The sequence below is a fragment of the Thunnus albacares genome, chromosome 9 (assembly GCF_914725855.1).
Source record: "Thunnus albacares chromosome 9, fThuAlb1.1, whole genome shotgun sequence".
Taxonomy (NCBI): Eukaryota; Metazoa; Chordata; class Actinopteri; order Scombriformes; family Scombridae; genus Thunnus; species Thunnus albacares.
Genome location: NC_058114.1, coordinates 16,365,384 through 16,382,632, shown reverse-complemented (window position 1 = coordinate 16,382,632; position 17,249 = coordinate 16,365,384). Strand labels below are relative to the sequence as shown.

The 17,249-nt window shown below is 39.6% G+C and overlaps 1 protein-coding gene across 1 annotated transcript in view; it reads left to right on the top strand.

Moving 5' to 3' along the window:
* Positions 1-7,915, top strand: part of psmd1 (proteasome 26S subunit, non-ATPase 1) — a 42,122-nt gene extending 34,207 nt beyond the window's left edge. Inside the window, exons 21-25 of the mRNA XM_044361420.1 lie at positions 1,743-1,835; positions 2,231-2,317; positions 3,503-3,670; positions 5,493-5,658; positions 7,736-7,915. Coding sequence (XP_044217355.1) covers positions 1,743-1,835; positions 2,231-2,317; positions 3,503-3,670; positions 5,493-5,639 — 495 coding nt within the window. The 3' untranslated portion in view covers positions 5,640-5,658; positions 7,736-7,915. The remainder of the gene's footprint in view (positions 1-1,742; positions 1,836-2,230; positions 2,318-3,502; positions 3,671-5,492; positions 5,659-7,735) is intronic.
* Positions 7,916-17,249: the final 9,334 nt, after the last annotated feature.

Sequence of the window (17,249 nt, the reverse complement as noted above, 5' to 3'; positions counted from 1 at the left end):
TTAAAGAAATATTAGACAGGCATTATGTCTTCACTGCTACGTGAATCAGCAGCACCTGACACCAGGGACACCAATACACTTTTGTGTATTGTGCAACCCAAGCTTTACAAGGCCCTGGAGAATATACTGGGTGTAAAGCCCCAAATAATACACAAGGGATCGAGTGCAGAAGGCGGTTGGGGAACAGCAGAGTTTGATAGACTTAGTGCGGCACCATGCCAAGGCTCCCCAGCACCTGTTTAACTACACAGCACAAGCTATTACAAGCTTTGTTTATCACCTCAGGACAAAGAACATCCTTGTCACTCACCACTTGTTCTTCTTAAGTAACAATGTTTTGCTGTACGAGAGAAATTACTGCTACTAAAGCAGGCATCAAGCCACTCCACCGCCTCACTGATCATCCCGCCTCCACACTGCAGTGTAACAGCTGAATTATGAGGTGATATAAAATAAGACGTCCCCTCTGGTCACATCTTTGTACTGCTCTGTTCCACTATAGAGACGGTTTAATCATTATGTTTCAGAGCCTTGTTGTAATTCGAAGGCTCACACTAAACAGAAGGCACCTGGTGCTGCTGCGGCTGGAGATTTTCTTTTATGTTTGTCTACGTAAAGTTGACAGAGCGCTTTTTCATTTTTACATAGAGTTAAGGCAGCAGGTATTAGAAGAAACTCCTTATTAAAGAGTAACTCCCTCTTTTGCTTTTAACCGGTTAGCCGGTTAAATGTACATTTAACTTTAAAACTTAACTAATCAAACAAAGCAAAGCAAATTCTTTTATGTACAACCAAAATGAAGCTTTGTAGCAAGTGGAGTCTAAAACCACCAAGTCAGTATTGAAAGTCTGACATTTGAGAAGACGTTAAGCTGCCAAATTTTGGAGCAGCTTTTGATGTGACATTTTCTTTTCTGCAAAAACAGAAGAAACGTTTTGTATCCAGTGTCTGATTTGTGCTCATCCTGAATTCACGTCTCACTATTAGTTCACCATTTAGCCTGAATCTGTCTTTTTGAAACGGACAGCATAAGTTCACTTAGTATCCGAACAAACCCCCGATCAACCAGCATCTGTTACTTAATGACCTTTCTCACAGACATTCTCTTTTAGGAGTCTCTCTAAAAGAACAAAAAGTGTTTATAACTCTACTGGCTGGTTTATATCTTCTCACTGTTATTTTAACTAAGAAAAATCAACAAGTTGGAGCTGCTTGTGGGACTAAAGTTGGCTAGTAGTGGGGAGTTAAGCCCTCAGTTGATTTCAGCGTTAAATAAAGCTGTTGATAGATTTTAATTGTAAGTCTTTCTGGTTGAGCTTCACAGTTCATTCTTGACCTTGGAAACAACAGTATAACAGTCCGACCTTTAGGACCATGAGGTCTTTCTGGGTTTACTCACATGATTGTAAAATGATTGTTAAAACCTCACTACAACAATGAGGTCAGCTAAAAAATGTTAGATAAATATGTAAAACATGGTTTGTTTTCATCAAATTGAATTGGGTTTTCATTTAAACAAGATTAGGAAACTACAGCCATACGTCGTGAGTCTATGTGATGTTTACCGTCTTAGTTTAGCATATTAGCACTTGCTAATTAACTTTTAACAGAACTGAAGCTGCTGGAATTAGTTTTGCAGATATTTGGTCATCCTGACTATTATCTGGAATGCAGATCATGAAGTTGATTTTTATGAAACATCTATAGAAATAAAGTGACCATCTTTTTGTCTTCTTCCTCAGATGCCCAAGGTGCAGTACCGCTCCAACTGTAAGCCCTCCACCTTCGCCTACCCACCAGCTCTGGAGGTTCCCAAGGAGAAAGAGAAGGAGAAGGTGAGAGCTCAGGCGCCACACAACACATCAGCTTGTTTTGCTTTCCCTTTTTCTGAAATAATTAGTTGAGGGTAGCTGACCTCGCTTCATATTGATTTGTGAATAATTTTGAACCCTCCTTGTCAGACTCATCATTTTCTTGCCCGTCATGTTTATTGTTTTAGCATCTCTGGCCTATTTTTCTGAGTTGCTTCATTTCACAGTCCTAGATGCTTTTGTAATTGAAGAACAAGCAGCGGTTATTTTGTGGTTGACTAGTTTTGTACGTTTCAAGCCATGTTTGTAGAAGGTCTGAGTGTCTATGGTTTTGTCTTACACTGTGGAAATGTCTCCGCTCTCTCTCTCTCTCTCTCTCTCCATCTCTCTCCCTCTCTCTCCCTCTTTCTGCATGGCAGGTATCCACTGCTGTTCTCTCCATCACAGCCAAAGCCAAGAAGAAGGAGAAGGAAAAGAAAGAAAAGGAGGAGGAGAAGATGGAAGTGGTGAGTGGAAATGCCCAGAAACCCTTTTCTTCTTCTCTACCAATAATCCTGTTTTATTTAGGATGAATACTACTTGATAAAATCACAACTACATGGCCACTTATATCCGAGGGTAGATTCATGCACACAGTCACATGGTTTGTCTTTTACTCTTTTAGAGAAGAAATAACAGTAGGTGTGTGTCAAAGTCTTCCTCTGTGTTTTCACTCTCACACACACACCCAGTGTCCAGAGCCAGTATAACTTTCATTGGGATTTTCTCTGAGCATTAGCAGCAGCGTTTGATCCACTCTGCCACGCTACATCTCAGCTCCGGTGCTGAGAGACGAGCCTGGAAACGTCCGTCTCGCTCACATCTCAGGGCTTTTGATTTATTTGGCTTATTGTGAAGGCGGCTGGGGGGGAGAGCGATCCGCTCACACTGGGGTCAGGCGGTTCAGAATTCACTGGTTGTCATTTTCCGTGACAGATTTATAGAGCCGACTTTGGTTTTTGACGGTTTTGATTACAATTAGATCACCTATTTTGCTCTGATCTTTTTATTTCTTCACTAAATATATCAACACTAAAATATGTTGAGTTAGAATGGATGGAGATTGACAGGGAAAAAAAATATGGGCTCTGATAAATATACATTTAAATATTTTTTTAAAAAAATGTATATATTCATCATGAAAATGGTAGAAAAAAGGACTCATGTTAGTGTTGCAGAGGATGATGTACTATAGATTGCTCTTAAATTACAAAACTAGTTTGTTACTGCCAGCTCCCTGTCCCTTTTGTTCTTGTGTGTCTTATTTTATGGGTTTCCAGTGTCTGCCTGATAGCCCAACAAATCATTTCCCAACAAGGTCGCCTGAGCAGGAGAGTACTGAGTCACAACAGAAAAAAAGGAAAACCAGAATTTATTAATAATAACTTCTACATACTGTCAAATAATGCCAGATGTGCACAAGAAAAATAGATCTCGAATGTGGTGTGAATATGGTGGATTTAAACAATGATTTGCAATTTTTGTTGAATTTATTACAAGGAAGAATTTATTACAATTTTATTTATACATGAAATATAAAAAGAGAGGGGGGGGGGGGGGGGAAGAAGAAGACGACACGGCAGCGGAATCAGTGGGGAGAACGTAAAGAAAAGTAATAACGGAAAATGCTGATTATGTGTCTGCTGCGACAGGAGGTCCAGGAGGGTGAGAAGGAGAAGAAGGACGAGGAGAAGGAGAAAGAGAAGAAGAAGGAGGCGGAGCCAAACTTCCAGCTCCTCGAGAACCCGGCCAGAGTGATGCCAGCTCAGCTCAAAGTCCTCACCATGCCTGAGACCTGCCGCTACCAGCCCTTCAAACCGGTAACTAAACCCCTCTGTGTTGTCTGTGATGGATCAAAGTGCAGTTTAATCAGACGGGATACTATATACAGAATATGCGGTTACATTATTTAAAATTATTTATAGCACCGTTACATCAAGGAATTCTGCAGAGACATCTGAATTACAACATTTACACACAATAATATCACCTGAACATAACTTTTTTTATGATATTTAACAATGTAAAAGTATCTCAGAGAGGAGTTTTCCCTTAAAAATAAATTGTTCAGATCAAGATTCAGCCTCTTGGTTGATTTTGGCCCGTCGAATATCTACAACTCCAGAAACTCTGCACTCTTCAGGCCTATAAACCAGACGACTGCGGTGCTGCTGTAAATGTTGACAGTTTTCCGCAGTAAATTGCAGAGCGATGCAAAGTCACCCAATCAGCGCTCACCCCAGTCTTGTTAAGATGAAGTATTGTTTGATTTTGTGTCCAGCAAGCTAAGCTCAGAGTATTACATTGTATGACTTATTGTATTAAATGCCAAAATGGTGTCTTTGCTCTGCTAAAAAAAAATTTTTTTTATACCACTTTCCTTTAAAGGGTTTGTTTTTCCATTCAAAGGCAGGTTGAGGAAGTGAGAAGTTTTACAGACTTATCTTGAAATCTGGTTCATGTCTGGTGGTTTGTTGAAAACTTATTATGTGGATCAGCTTGAATTAATATGAAGTTTCCTGTCTTGTCGTCAGTGATGCTGAACATCTCCACAAATTAATTATTTTAAACTCCACTTTTTTTGTTTTTTATAATTTTTTTTGAAAGACATAGAGAACACAGTCATTCAACAACTACAGTGTTTTCAGCAGCATTCAGAGGGCAAAGTATCACACATTATGTAATACAAGTACTGTACATGTGAATACGTGTGGGTGTGGTAAATGCACAGAAAAAAGAAAAAAAATAACAATTTAAATAACTGAATAAAAAAAACATAATAGTAAAAATAATAATGATTATTATGAGACTAGTCCCCAAAACTGCACAGTGCACTCCTTTCTGACCTTTACTTTTAAATAAATGAACCTCCTTTCCTCAGAATTTTATTTTTTATTCTTTTTTTTTTTTAGTCTACACTTGTTCGCTTCCTTTTCTCATCACTTAAGCTATAAAAAGTTTACAAAAGAGTGAAATATTTTTTATGGAGGCTCCATTCAGTGTGACACATTTGGTATTTGTCAACGGACACCTGAGGGAAGGCCTTAAGGCTCCAGGTTCACATGTTATGTTTGCAGTAATTTGGTTAATTGTAAATTTATTTGGTAATATTTGTGTGCACCACTAAAAGCCGCCGTATTACAGGGGCCCGAAGTTAAAATCTGCTTTGAAAGCCTTTATTATTTCAGTTCATCTTGTGCTTACATGGTGCATATTGATTAATAAATGTGCACTTAATCAAGTTACTAACTAACATGTACATACAATATACACAGAAAGTGGGAGAAATTGTGGAGTCAATTGAGGGCCACAGCTCATTTCTGCTTTGCGTCCCCCTGGAGAGTTAATCCGACCCTGGATGTGGACAATGTTTGTTGGTTCCAGCAGGATTTTATTTGTTAGTGCTTTCTGCTTGGTCATTGTGGTTCCCCCAGGCCTTTACAACTGCGTAAAGGTTTTTTCAGCTATTACATAAGCATCACTGTCAACAGTGAGTAGTGAGATGTAAACAAATGAAAGTTCAACTTGTTCCGTTGACTTTGAGCGTTTGTAATTCAAACACAAATGTCAGTATAGTGGTCCTACTCAGCCCTTATTCCCTCACACCATTAGTGATTTTTCCTCCCTCTGTGTCGCCTCCAGCTCCACACAGGTGGGATCATCATCATGAAGGACACCAGCGAGGAAGAGGAGGAGCTGGTGGAGCCCGTCTCAGCTCACGGCCCCAAAATCGAGGAGGAAGAGCAGGAGCCAGAGCCCCCCGAGCCCTTCGAGTACATCGACGAGTAGAAATGCTCTCACCGCAGCGGTATGTTCACACAAATCATTCCTGAGCCTTGTTATTCATTCATAACTTAAGCAACCTGAAGTGTCCGCTGATGTTCACCACACTGGTCCCATTTCCCCATTTGTTGGCACAGAAAAACCTGCTGCTGAACTGTTTGTCCTACCTGTCCCACCTCACAGGTTCAAACTGCCAAAATGTCATAAACGTGACATTTTAAGTCAGTTATTTTTTCCTTTACAGTTATATATTAACTGAATTTCCCTCCAGCACATCTTTAAAGTTGGAACCAGCAGACAGCGAGGCCGCAGCAGTATTATTTTCACAGCTTAAAAAATCAAACTACTGGACAGACGTACGGTAGCATGGCTGCTCACAAAGTGAAAGTACAGTCAAGGTTGCATATAAAGCCGTACCTTTCACACCCACATAGCTGTCAGGCCGTCTTCATAAGAAGTAACGTTATGTGATAACGCACAATGCAGGTCTGTGCTGTTGTTTCCAAGCCTAACCTAGTTTCACCCGTCACTAACCGTGGAATGTAAACACCTCTGCCATCTCCCGAAGCCAGCGGGGAGGGTAAACCTCCTCACTGTACTCGCCAATGAAGCTGGATGCTTAATGACTCCTGGCTGCTTGTTGTTTGTGTTGGATTGGCCGCAGCCTGCCTCCCATGTTGGAGTTCGCTGTTGCGTGTGATGAGACCGATGAGGTGTCAATGACCAAATTAGGGCCTGTGTGCGCACTATGTCATCCCTTTACGAGGTTCATGTGCCGCTTGACAGATTTAAACACAGCAGAGGCTGACATCAAGGGTTAGGTGTGTACGCCAAAGGCAGCGTGACTGAGTCATTAATGAAAAGTCACGGGTTTGATGCCCTTAACAGAACAGTGTCCAGTCACTGTGTCTTTGAAATCTATTTTTACCAACACAGTCCCGGCCTACCCATACAGGTGTTTTCACTCCATCTACCTGATAAGAGCTCTTCTCAGGACTGTCTTTGTGTGTTCAGACTCATCTGTTAGCTTTGCTGCGTCTGATGGGATCAGTCAACTCACAACTTTATTGTTCTTCAAATTGTTGTTCAGTGGCATCAGGTAACTCACCAAACTTCAACGTTAGTAGAGATTTGATCAGACGGAATAACTGGAAACACCTGTATGTGCATGTAAACCTCTAAAGGACAATCATATTTTATCAAGTCTATCTGAAGACAATAGTCCAATCACAATGAGTACAATGAAACATTTTTTTGGTCACTGTAATTGTTCCTCCTCTTCATTTGGCCTTTTCCTAAAGTGAATCCAATGTAAGGGGTGGGGAACGCTTGTTAGGTTTAAAAATGACTTCAGCACTCAACTGAAGAGGTTATCTCCTTGAGTTAGTCTTTCTTACCCTCCTTCTACGTTTGTTGCACAAGTTTCCATGACATTAAACAGTGTTGTTGCTGGCAGTGTGCGTTGGAGTGCAACAGTTATTGTTCATCAACGATCCCATCAACCTCGCTGATACAAAATGAGTCATTCTGTGCGTGTGACTTGTGTTATGTAATGCTGCGTTCATGTTCTCAGGTTGTATTTAGTGTAATAAACAAGTAAGCAAATAATAAGTTTACAAATTTTAAATGGTGTTCACATCAAGTCTCAGATGTCTCGATGCTTAATAATAAGTGACTGAAAACCAAACAGATGCCTCGAGTCAGCCAAAATCAATCGAGGTAATTAAACCCAAATTTAATGGATATTGTAAAGTGTCGTCAGTGTTCAGTATTTGTAACCCTCACACGACCGCGTCTTAGGTTGTCCAATGACATGAAGTCAAGTTGTGCAAGTCAACATGTCAGGTTTTTCCATCTCTACCATTCATCCTATATGACGTGAACGTGGCAGAAGCTCTGCGTCATTAAAAGAAAAAACTCCCACAGCCCAGTGGTTGGAGCATCGTGGGAAACCCCATTCAGAAAATTCTGTTTGCAAATAGCTTAAATTCACAACAGAGCATGTTAACTTTTATAGCTTTTATTTGATCATCTTTGACTTTTCTTTCAGATATTTCATGGTAGATGGAGTTAATCTAACCAGTGTGTTTTCTTCTCCTCAGGCATCAGAAGAACTGAGATCCAGCATGTTTGTCCAGTGAATCCCCTCCGTGAATCCACCTCCCCGATCTGCTTCCTCTTTTACACATTGCTTTTCTGTTTTGACTCATCATTTATTTTACATTCTCAAATTGTATAATTTTCTGTCCGTACAATAAAAATGATATATATTGGAAGGCGGAGAGTGTGTTTGAGTGGATATTTCACCAGCCGTGTATTGAAGAATCTCTCTAATCCCGTACATTTAGACTGGTTTACATTTTCAGTACTCAGCAGCAGCTGCTACAGTCTATCTCTGTACACTGAGCTCAGTCTGCTGTATAAATACTAAACAGCACTGGGTGGCGGGGATGAGACTGTGTGCTTTCAAGCAAATAGGAACTGAGTGTCTTAAAGGTCAAAAGTCAAGAAAACCATTAGTCTATAAAATCTGCCCCTGAGTGCTACTAAGATGTGTACGATCCACTGTGATGGGACAAAAGAAAAGAACTCGGACTCAGTTTTTGGTTACTTCTACTTCAGATTGATGCAGTGACAGTTATATGAGACTCGCTGTCCACTGAAATAAGCAGTTCTGATTCTCAGAATACAATGTTAGTTGTGTGTGTTTGTTGCCTTTTCTGAGTAGAGCTCACTTGAGGATAACTTTCATAACTTTTAATTGAGCTGAACTGGCTGTGTACCGTTTTCTGTCAACACTTGTCTTTGCTTGTATTTCATTTGAAAAACTGCAGGCTGCAAAAAGCAATTTGGGGTTAAGAAGAAGAATTTTGGTCATTGACACATAGGGCATTAACTTTTCACCGCTCAGACTTCCCTCTATTTAAAAAAAAAAAAAAAAAAAAAAAGAAACATCTCCATGCAGTGAATAGACCTGCCAAACCAGAGTTGAGTTCCATGAAAGACAAATAGAGATAAGTAAACCGTGACCTCCAGCTGATGATTATCACAAGGTAAAAATACACAAAACTCCCTGGGTGTCACCTAAAAAACATTTACTCATAGCTTTTGACTGTATAATTGAAAAAAAGTTTACAGCAAACAAAGTTGAAATTCTTTGTATCTCCAACATCAAAATGAATCAAAAAGTAATTGTTGTTGTATTGTATTTATTTGGACCCTGTACAGTGTTAAATATAAATGCTACCATGTGATGTACTCTACCAGAGTTAGTTTATAGCTAATTTTCCTCTCCAGTCCCCTCGGCAAGTCACAATTAAAACATATAACAGCACAATAATAAACAGTACGAAGCAAAAAACACACAGGACACATAATACATAATACAAAGCTACATACAATAACACATCACATACACCCAAAATGTCAACTAGAAATTAATAATGTAAGCTTGTCAAATTAAAAGCAAGATTATTTGCGTTCATGAGAAGACCGTGAGATGAAATTTAAAGTCAGTGGTGACAGAGATGAGTAGTTTTTAGCAGATTTTTTTAATTTGGTTTTGAACGTACTGATGGAACTGCAGCTCTTCATATCCACTGAGTTGTAGCTTTCACAAGCTGTGTGATGAAATGGTCTGGTACAATCTCGTACAGAGGATCTAGTAGAACTGACTGAGCGAGTGTAAACAAAGTCATATAGTGGAGGAGGAGCCAAACCATTTTAAAATTTTATAAAACAGGCACGAATTTGAGAATAATTTGAAATTCTCAAAACTCAGTAAATTATATTTCTCCAGCATGCATCAGGAAAGTCCACAGAAAATATTGTTAATTTTTGGCATACACCCTGAAAATTGTTTAAAATATGCACCAAACAAAATGTATTTTTTACAAAATATCCAGAAGAAATAGCACAAGGTGTTTACTGATGTGAAAAGTAATTTTAACTCATCACACCAAGAAACCATCAGATGTTTTGTAAAACATCTGAAAAACCTGCATAATGTTACTGATTACCTGCATTACAGACTGTCTGGGAGTTGAAGCTGATGTCGTCAACGTCTTCATCAGACCAGTTTTTCCAGCTTGAATCATCAGAAACTTATTTTTTCTCTATTTCCTTCACTTCTGATGTTTTTTTTCCAAAGTGCATATTTCATGTTTATTTGCTTTGTTTAAGTAGTGTGATGTTGTCATGCAAGCACCCGTCTGTATTACACTTTTTTTTAATTTTTTTTTATCAGAGTATCAATTTTATATTTGATTAAAAAATCCCTTATAAGTGTTGACATCAATCCAACCATCCACCTTGTTAATAGACTCAAGACTGCAGAAGAATTTATTTTCTTTTCTTGTGGTTTTTGGTCTTTAACCCGAGATCGAGTTTATGATCAAGTGGCCGGTTTTCCCAGCCTAAGTATGATTGTATTTGGTAAATGAAGCCTCATTTGGAAAAGCGGTTTGGGAAGCCTTCAGGAGACGATAGCACAGGCGGTTTTTAGCATGACGACTGCTGGAATGCGACACGTTTAATTGTGAACGCGTAAGACTGGTGGGAAAAGGAAAGAAAATATTAAAAAAAACGTCTGTGCTGTGAAGTTTGGGGTTGTCAGAGATGATTTGCAGCTTGTCCACTCCCATTGGTGAATCATCGTGTGCACATTTTGGCCAGACATTTAGTCAGTGGTTCTGAAAGTGAGGGCCGGGGACCTTGAGTGGGTTCCAGGGGTCCCCAGCAAAAAGGAGAATAATTTATTTTCACTATAATTCCATCCAGAAGTAAAACAATGACAGAATGTATTGCTGTTTTCGTCATGGGTTTCATACACTTTCTGAAATAAAACATATAAAAGCAAAAAAACTTATCAGATGGGAGTCTGTGGTCTCAGTTTAGGGGTCCTTGACGTGAAAAAGTTTGAGAAGCACCCGTCACATTGCCAGATACACGGTCATCGAGGACTGTAGAACAACTTTATAACCTCCACGGTCTTTATTAAAACTTCACTCAAGAGGAAACACCCAGAGGAAAACACTCCTCTGAGGGAGGTCTGACTTTGACCCTAATGACCAGATCCGTCTTCGTTATCACTCAGCGTGCGATCCAGTGAGTTGGAAGAGGAAGCATCTGCTGTCTGACTGGTGTGGAGCTCCAGTCTGATTGGACACATCCTAAATATAGTGACTGTTGAGTCCACAGCTGAGGGATGAACTTTCTATTACAGGATCACATTCCTGAAGATGCGGTAACACCATGTAGCCTGCTCCCCACAGGAGGGAGTGTTTAGTCCTACTGACCCCCACCTCCCCCATCCATCCTCCTCCTCCTCTCTGCTCCATATCTCCCTGTTTCCATCCACTTTTCCAGGGAAGTTGAGACAAGGTCTCTTCCAACCTTCGCTTCCCGCTCGTCCTGGTGAAGCCAGGGTGGGACAAGACTTAAATCTGTCAGTCTGTGTGTGTGGAACATCTGCCTCTGTTTGTAGCCACGTCGCATACTTCATACACTCACATTTTTCTGTGACGTAGTGGACTTCTTCCTCATATTTCTGTTTTTCTGCGGGACAAATGTACATGTGATACAAATCAGCTAGTGATGAGAGAACTTTAAAAAGATTTTTTATCACTTTCAGACTTTTCTTTACAACAAAGCATAGTTTTAAAGCTTTATGTCTACATCTAAGATGCCAGAAACCTTTTAAATGAACAGCCATGAGCTCAGTGGTGGTCCTAGACATGTTCAAGGACAGTTTTTATGGATGAAATGTTTTAAGCAATTTGAAATACTTAGGCCCACAGTTCTCAGCAGTCTGTCCACTATTTCAGTTCAGATTGAAATAACATGGATTGCCATGGAAGTTTAGTACAAATATTCATGGTTCCTAGAGGATACCACTGACTTTGGTGGTCCCCTAACCTTTCCTCTAGCGCCACCATGAGGTTGACATATGTGGATTTGAGTGAAATGTTTCAACAATTAGCCTTTTGGACGAATGTTAGAAAATTTGGTGCAGAGGTTTGTTGTCCATTTTGCGCCATTATCAGGTCAATTTTTTTAAAAAATTGTTTATGACCTAAACTAAGATGGTGGTAAACATTATACCTGCTACACATAAGCAGCAACATTAGCATGCTGATGTTAGCATTTAGCTCATTTTTGTAAATCTGCACCGTGAAAAGTCATGCTTCATTATAGGGCTGCAACTAATGACTATTTTCAATATCGATTAATCTGTTGATCATTTCCTCGATTAATCAATTAGTTGTTTGGTCTATAAAATGTCAGAAAATGGTTATTACTGTTTCCCAAAACTGAAGATGCCACCTCAAATGTTTTCTTCTGTCCCATTCAACAGTCCACAACTCAAAGATACTTTACTATCAAACAGGACTAACACATTTTAAAACATGGAATTAGAGAATTTTGCATTTTTTCTTAAAAGATGACTCAAAGTGATTACTCAATTGTCAAAATAGTTGGTGCTTAATTTTATGACGATGAACAAATCATTTATCTGCTAAAAGTTCCTGTTTTCACTGTAAAAAACATATTTTTTCCTGCTTTTTAAGCAAATTTATGTTTTTTTTACCCTTGATGGACAGTGAAGACGCAAATTACATTAATCCAGTTTAAAGGATTACTGAGGGCTCATGAGGGCCAAGCAATGATTTTTATCCTCTCTTCCCTGTGCACCCAAACACACACATCGGCACCCAATGCAATTTCCTATTGTCACAATGCTGCTACATGAACCACATCACTCAGTAAAAATAATCAAGATCGGCCATCAGTGCTCAGATATTCAAAATTAGGCATTTATCTGATAATATTATCAGATAAATAATAATAAATTATTATCTATATAGATTTACAATTAGTACTGTGTGTGTCGGTCAGTGTTTTGTAGTTTGAACTTGTGACCTTTCACAAACATAACCGTGACTCTAACCTCCAGACTTGGACTTGTGCTTTTTGGGAAGTGTGAAAGAAAGATTGCAGAAATTCCCTAATGAGTGCAACTGTGAAGCACCATACAAGGCAAAGGGATCCATTGACTGTATCCAGTCATGCACACCAAGCTGTGGAGAGGAGCAGGCAACCGACCAGCAGCGACTAATGTCTGTCAGTAAACTGACAAAACAACCATCAAGAGAGGAGGAGGAAGAGGAGAGGAGGAGGAAGAGAAGGGTGATGGTTTGTGAGAGCAGACGGAGCATGTAGTCACCGTCTGTGGATTCAGTGATGGTGACTGTGTCGATGAAAGGATGGAGGGTCAACAGCGCTGTTAAAGCAAACAAGCAGACCCACCAGGGAGCTTATTGGTCAGGTCAACGAGTGTGTGGCCTGCGGACGATCGAGGTCCCAGAGAGTTTTTGGCTGGACTCGAGGGCCAGCGAGTGATGTGCTGGTGGTCCATGATAGAGCTCTGGACTCAGCAGACTGTTCTGTTGACTCCGGATGGAGGTTCACACCGAACAAACTCAAGATGTTTTTAGATTTTGGCTCAAGCGGGCTGCAGCTTGTAAATTTGCTTCTATCTCTGATAGTGAAAAGATAAAGACCTCCTACAGTACGAGGAAGTGTAGGAGGAGAGGCTCATGTAAACACTTCTTGTGTTAATACTGGCTGAATTTTATACACTCATTGTTTTTTGTGTTGTACTTATTCCTTTTTAGTCAGTGTTCATATCACAGATTTACTTTTCTGAAATCTCACACTGCCTCTTCTGTGTCCAAAGAGCTGGAGATCATCACTGAACTGTCAGATTTCGAGATTGAACACAGTCCAGCCAAGTTGCTTCTCCTACAAAGGACAATGAATTAGTGCTGAAACTATTATTAGCAAAAAAAAAATATCAAACACAATTTTGATAATCAATTAATCATTTCAAGTTATTTTTTAAGTAAATGCTAAATGCTGTTTCCAGCTTCTCATATGTGAGGACTGGAGCTCAACTCAAGTTCAATTGAAGCAGAAGTCAAGTTTAAAAAGTCTAATAATGATATATCAGCCAATTTTTTTTTTTTTAATACAAACATAAAATAAACTTTGTCAATGAACCTCTTATTATAAGTGACAGCGTCCTACAACACACTACTTTCTCCCAAAGTTAGAACAGTTATGGTTATAATCAGAGTTTAGCAATAGTTGAGTCAAGATGTGATTTGTGGTTATTGGCTGATGTTTCCAACACTGTCAGTCAACTCTGACAAAACCACAACGACACAGTCCTGATGAAGATGAACTGAGTTTTTGAGTTTTAAATTACACAGTTTACAGCTGAAATTTTTACTTATCAGTGTTCTCTGGTCAAAAAACAAGAAAACTAAACCTCAAACATATCTTTGGCTTTCTGTATAGTGTAATTTAAGTCCAAAACACAAACTTTTTAAATTTCCACTGACACAAAACAGAAGAATAGCAAATCATTATTTTTAAGAAACTGGAACTTTAGAATTTTTGGCATTTTTGCTTGAAACAAAATCAACCAATGAATCGCCTCAGCTCTAAACATTTTGGGTGGTTTTGGCCTGTTGGTTGGACAAAACAAGCAATCTGGAGTCGTCAACTTGGGCTCTGGGCGACTGTGGTGGCAAATTCACTATTTTCTGACATTTTAAAGATGTAACATTTACTCATAAAAAACTATCAAAAATGAGAATAATTGCATCTTGCAACCATAGAGAATGCAGTTTTTGGTTTAACTAAATTTGTGCCAAAGTTTTACAGAAATACTATACTATAGTAATATTACTATAATACTATAATTAGTGCAATCGGTGAAATATTAATCATGTGATTGCAACGGGGGAGATTCAGTAGCTTTAGTGGCACTGAAGAGTCAGTGATGCACCTACAGAAGCTGTTCAGACCCTTTTAGTGAACAGCTTCAGGAAGTACAAGTGCCATGTGCGTTCCTGTTTACCTAAACTCTGCGCTGCCCCAGTGACTAAAGTTTAGTGTGTTGACGTTCACTTGGCCCTTCTGAACCCAGATAGGGCAGCTGATGTCAAAACAGTCTGAGTAGTTATATAATGCTCTCCATCGCCGCTGGCATCCATCAGCAGCAGCTGGGCAGGACAAGTGGCAGGTCTAAGCACTGCATTTAATCCCTGAGCCGCACTTCACTGATTCATTACGTTCTTGAAGCCTCTGAGTTCTGTGCTTGAATTCCACAGCTGATGAAGAGTCTGATCTGCAGGGACATGAGTCTTTCTGGTGTTCTGGACTCGAGGTTTGAGAAACTATCCTGAGACACAAGATTGAAAGATGGGATTCCCCCAGCAAGAAATATTGTAGGGATGTTAGAAAAGCTGCCACAGAGCGTAACCAACTGTTACTTAAGAGTCCATTTAAGGTCAGAAGTAAAGTAAATATACTTATTAATAGCTTCATCAGGCTTAAAACTTAATTACTTACTAATCATAATATTGTATTACAAAACCATTGACGTTGACTCATTCAAAAATAACCAGCAGGTCAAAGTTTTCACTTATTCAGTGAAATAGCGGCATTAGATATTTTACAGACATTTATGTATCCTAGACGATGGATTCTAACGAGTTTGAAGATCTGATTTCTTTTCCACTTGTGTTGCCATCAGATTACATTTTTGGTTTTGAGTGAAATGTATTGATAACTAATTGATAGCTGGCCATGAAATTTGGTACACACCATTTAAGTTCCCCTCAGGATGAATTGTAATAAATATGGTGATGTCCTGACTTTTCATCTACACAATCATCAGGTCATAAATTGGTCCAAGTTAGTCCAAACCTGCAACTAATGATATTCCCAACAGCCTCCGCTGTACTTAGTGCTAATTAGCAAATGTTAGAGTATAAAAAGGCTAAACTAAGATGGTGAATATGATAAATTCAACTCTTCTCCAGGACATTCGTTAACATTCCACTATCCCGCCTTCATCAGGTTGAGCTGGCTGAAAACACTTGGTGAATAAAGTGTGGTGTCCTGGAAAAGAGTTGTGCGTTGTGTGTCGTGCGCGTGTCCTCAAAGCAGAACACTGAAACATTTGCATCTTAACAGTATTGTCATTGTGAGCGTGTTAGCATGCTGATGTTAGCATTTAGCTCAAACCACTGCTAGCATGTCTTAGTCTTGTTGGAGCAAAACTCCCAAAAATTTGTAGCTTCTCAAGTGTGAATATTTGCTAGTTTACTTCACTTTTATGATAGTAAATGACATGTCTTAGGGTATTCAACTCTTGGACAAAATAAGCAATCTGAATATATCAATTTGGGCATAAATTGTTTTGGTTTTTTTTACATTTTTTCTGACAATTAAAGACGAAACAATTGTTAGTTGCAGCCATAAGTACAACCACAGTCTTGTACTTTTAATCAGTGAGTAATTTCATTGGAGCTGCTGGAGTTTAAGTGCCTTGCTCAAAGGTGCCACAACGACAGCAGTTGTTCAGAGTGTTAGTTACATAACCAGGTTGGAGATTTTAACCAGCAGTTTTCAGGTGACAAAGGTAATTTATCTGACTCTTGGGCTCCCATCATCCAGTGTTTTTAGGATAAAGGGAGCACAGACTGAAAGCTGCCTCAGTCTGAGTTCCCCGCAGCTGGCTGAGAGGAGGTTTCCATCCTGGAGGTGTCAGAACAGCTGGACACCAGACCTGGTGGTGGAGCAGCAGCTGGGGAGACCTGTTGGAAAGGCTGACGGCTGACTGCTCGCTGTGGCGTGGAGTGCTGCTCTCTGGGGAGGCTTCACTCAGAACAAGAATCTCCACAAAATGGAAGAAAAAGGGGGAAAAAAAGAGCAGAGGCAGCCGGGTCTGCCCATTCTGGGCACGCAGGCTGGAGACATAAACTAAACAAGCACTAGTTCTGGAGATGAGGAGTAGATCTGCGGGCTAGTGAAGGTGGTGCATGGTACAACACGTTACTGCCACCACCACCTTTTTCCCCTCCTTGTCAGTGTGAGTGTGTTGGAGGATATTGTGGTATGAAAGTGTGTTTATAACACTGCGCCTATTCATACTGTCTGTTCATTCATCATCAGCATTTAGAGAAAACAGGCAGGCCTGTTTGGATTCTCTGCACAAGGCCGCTCCAAAATATGAAACCTGAACCTTTCTGTTCAGTGTGAACACGGTCGGAGTAAACATTAGCTCTCATGGCGGCTGAGGATTTGGATTTTAGCATAAATGTTTGAGCACGGCAGTGTTTCTGCCAGAATTATGATTTTTTAAATTTTTTTTACAGACTGGAGTTTGAGAAACAAAAACTTTGAGGTGAAGCTTGAACTATTCTGACTGATGTCGACATCCATCACAAACTGATGCAAATCATACTGTGGTGGAGATATTAATTGTCTTTTGCTGAGCTACGTCTGTTTCATACACAATAGATTTTGATCAGTTTTCTCCAAATTCAAAACTATAAACCAATACTTGTTATCCATCATTCTTCTTACTTAAATCATCTGATTGAATGAATATGAATACTATAACTCTATAACTCCAAATATTCAGTGAAAAGCCTCAGTGGTGGAGACACTTAGGACTGCTATTCTAAATAAACCTTAGTGTGTGTATAAATATGTAAGATCTTGTAGATCATCTGTCTGTGGGACAGATTTGTACCTCCG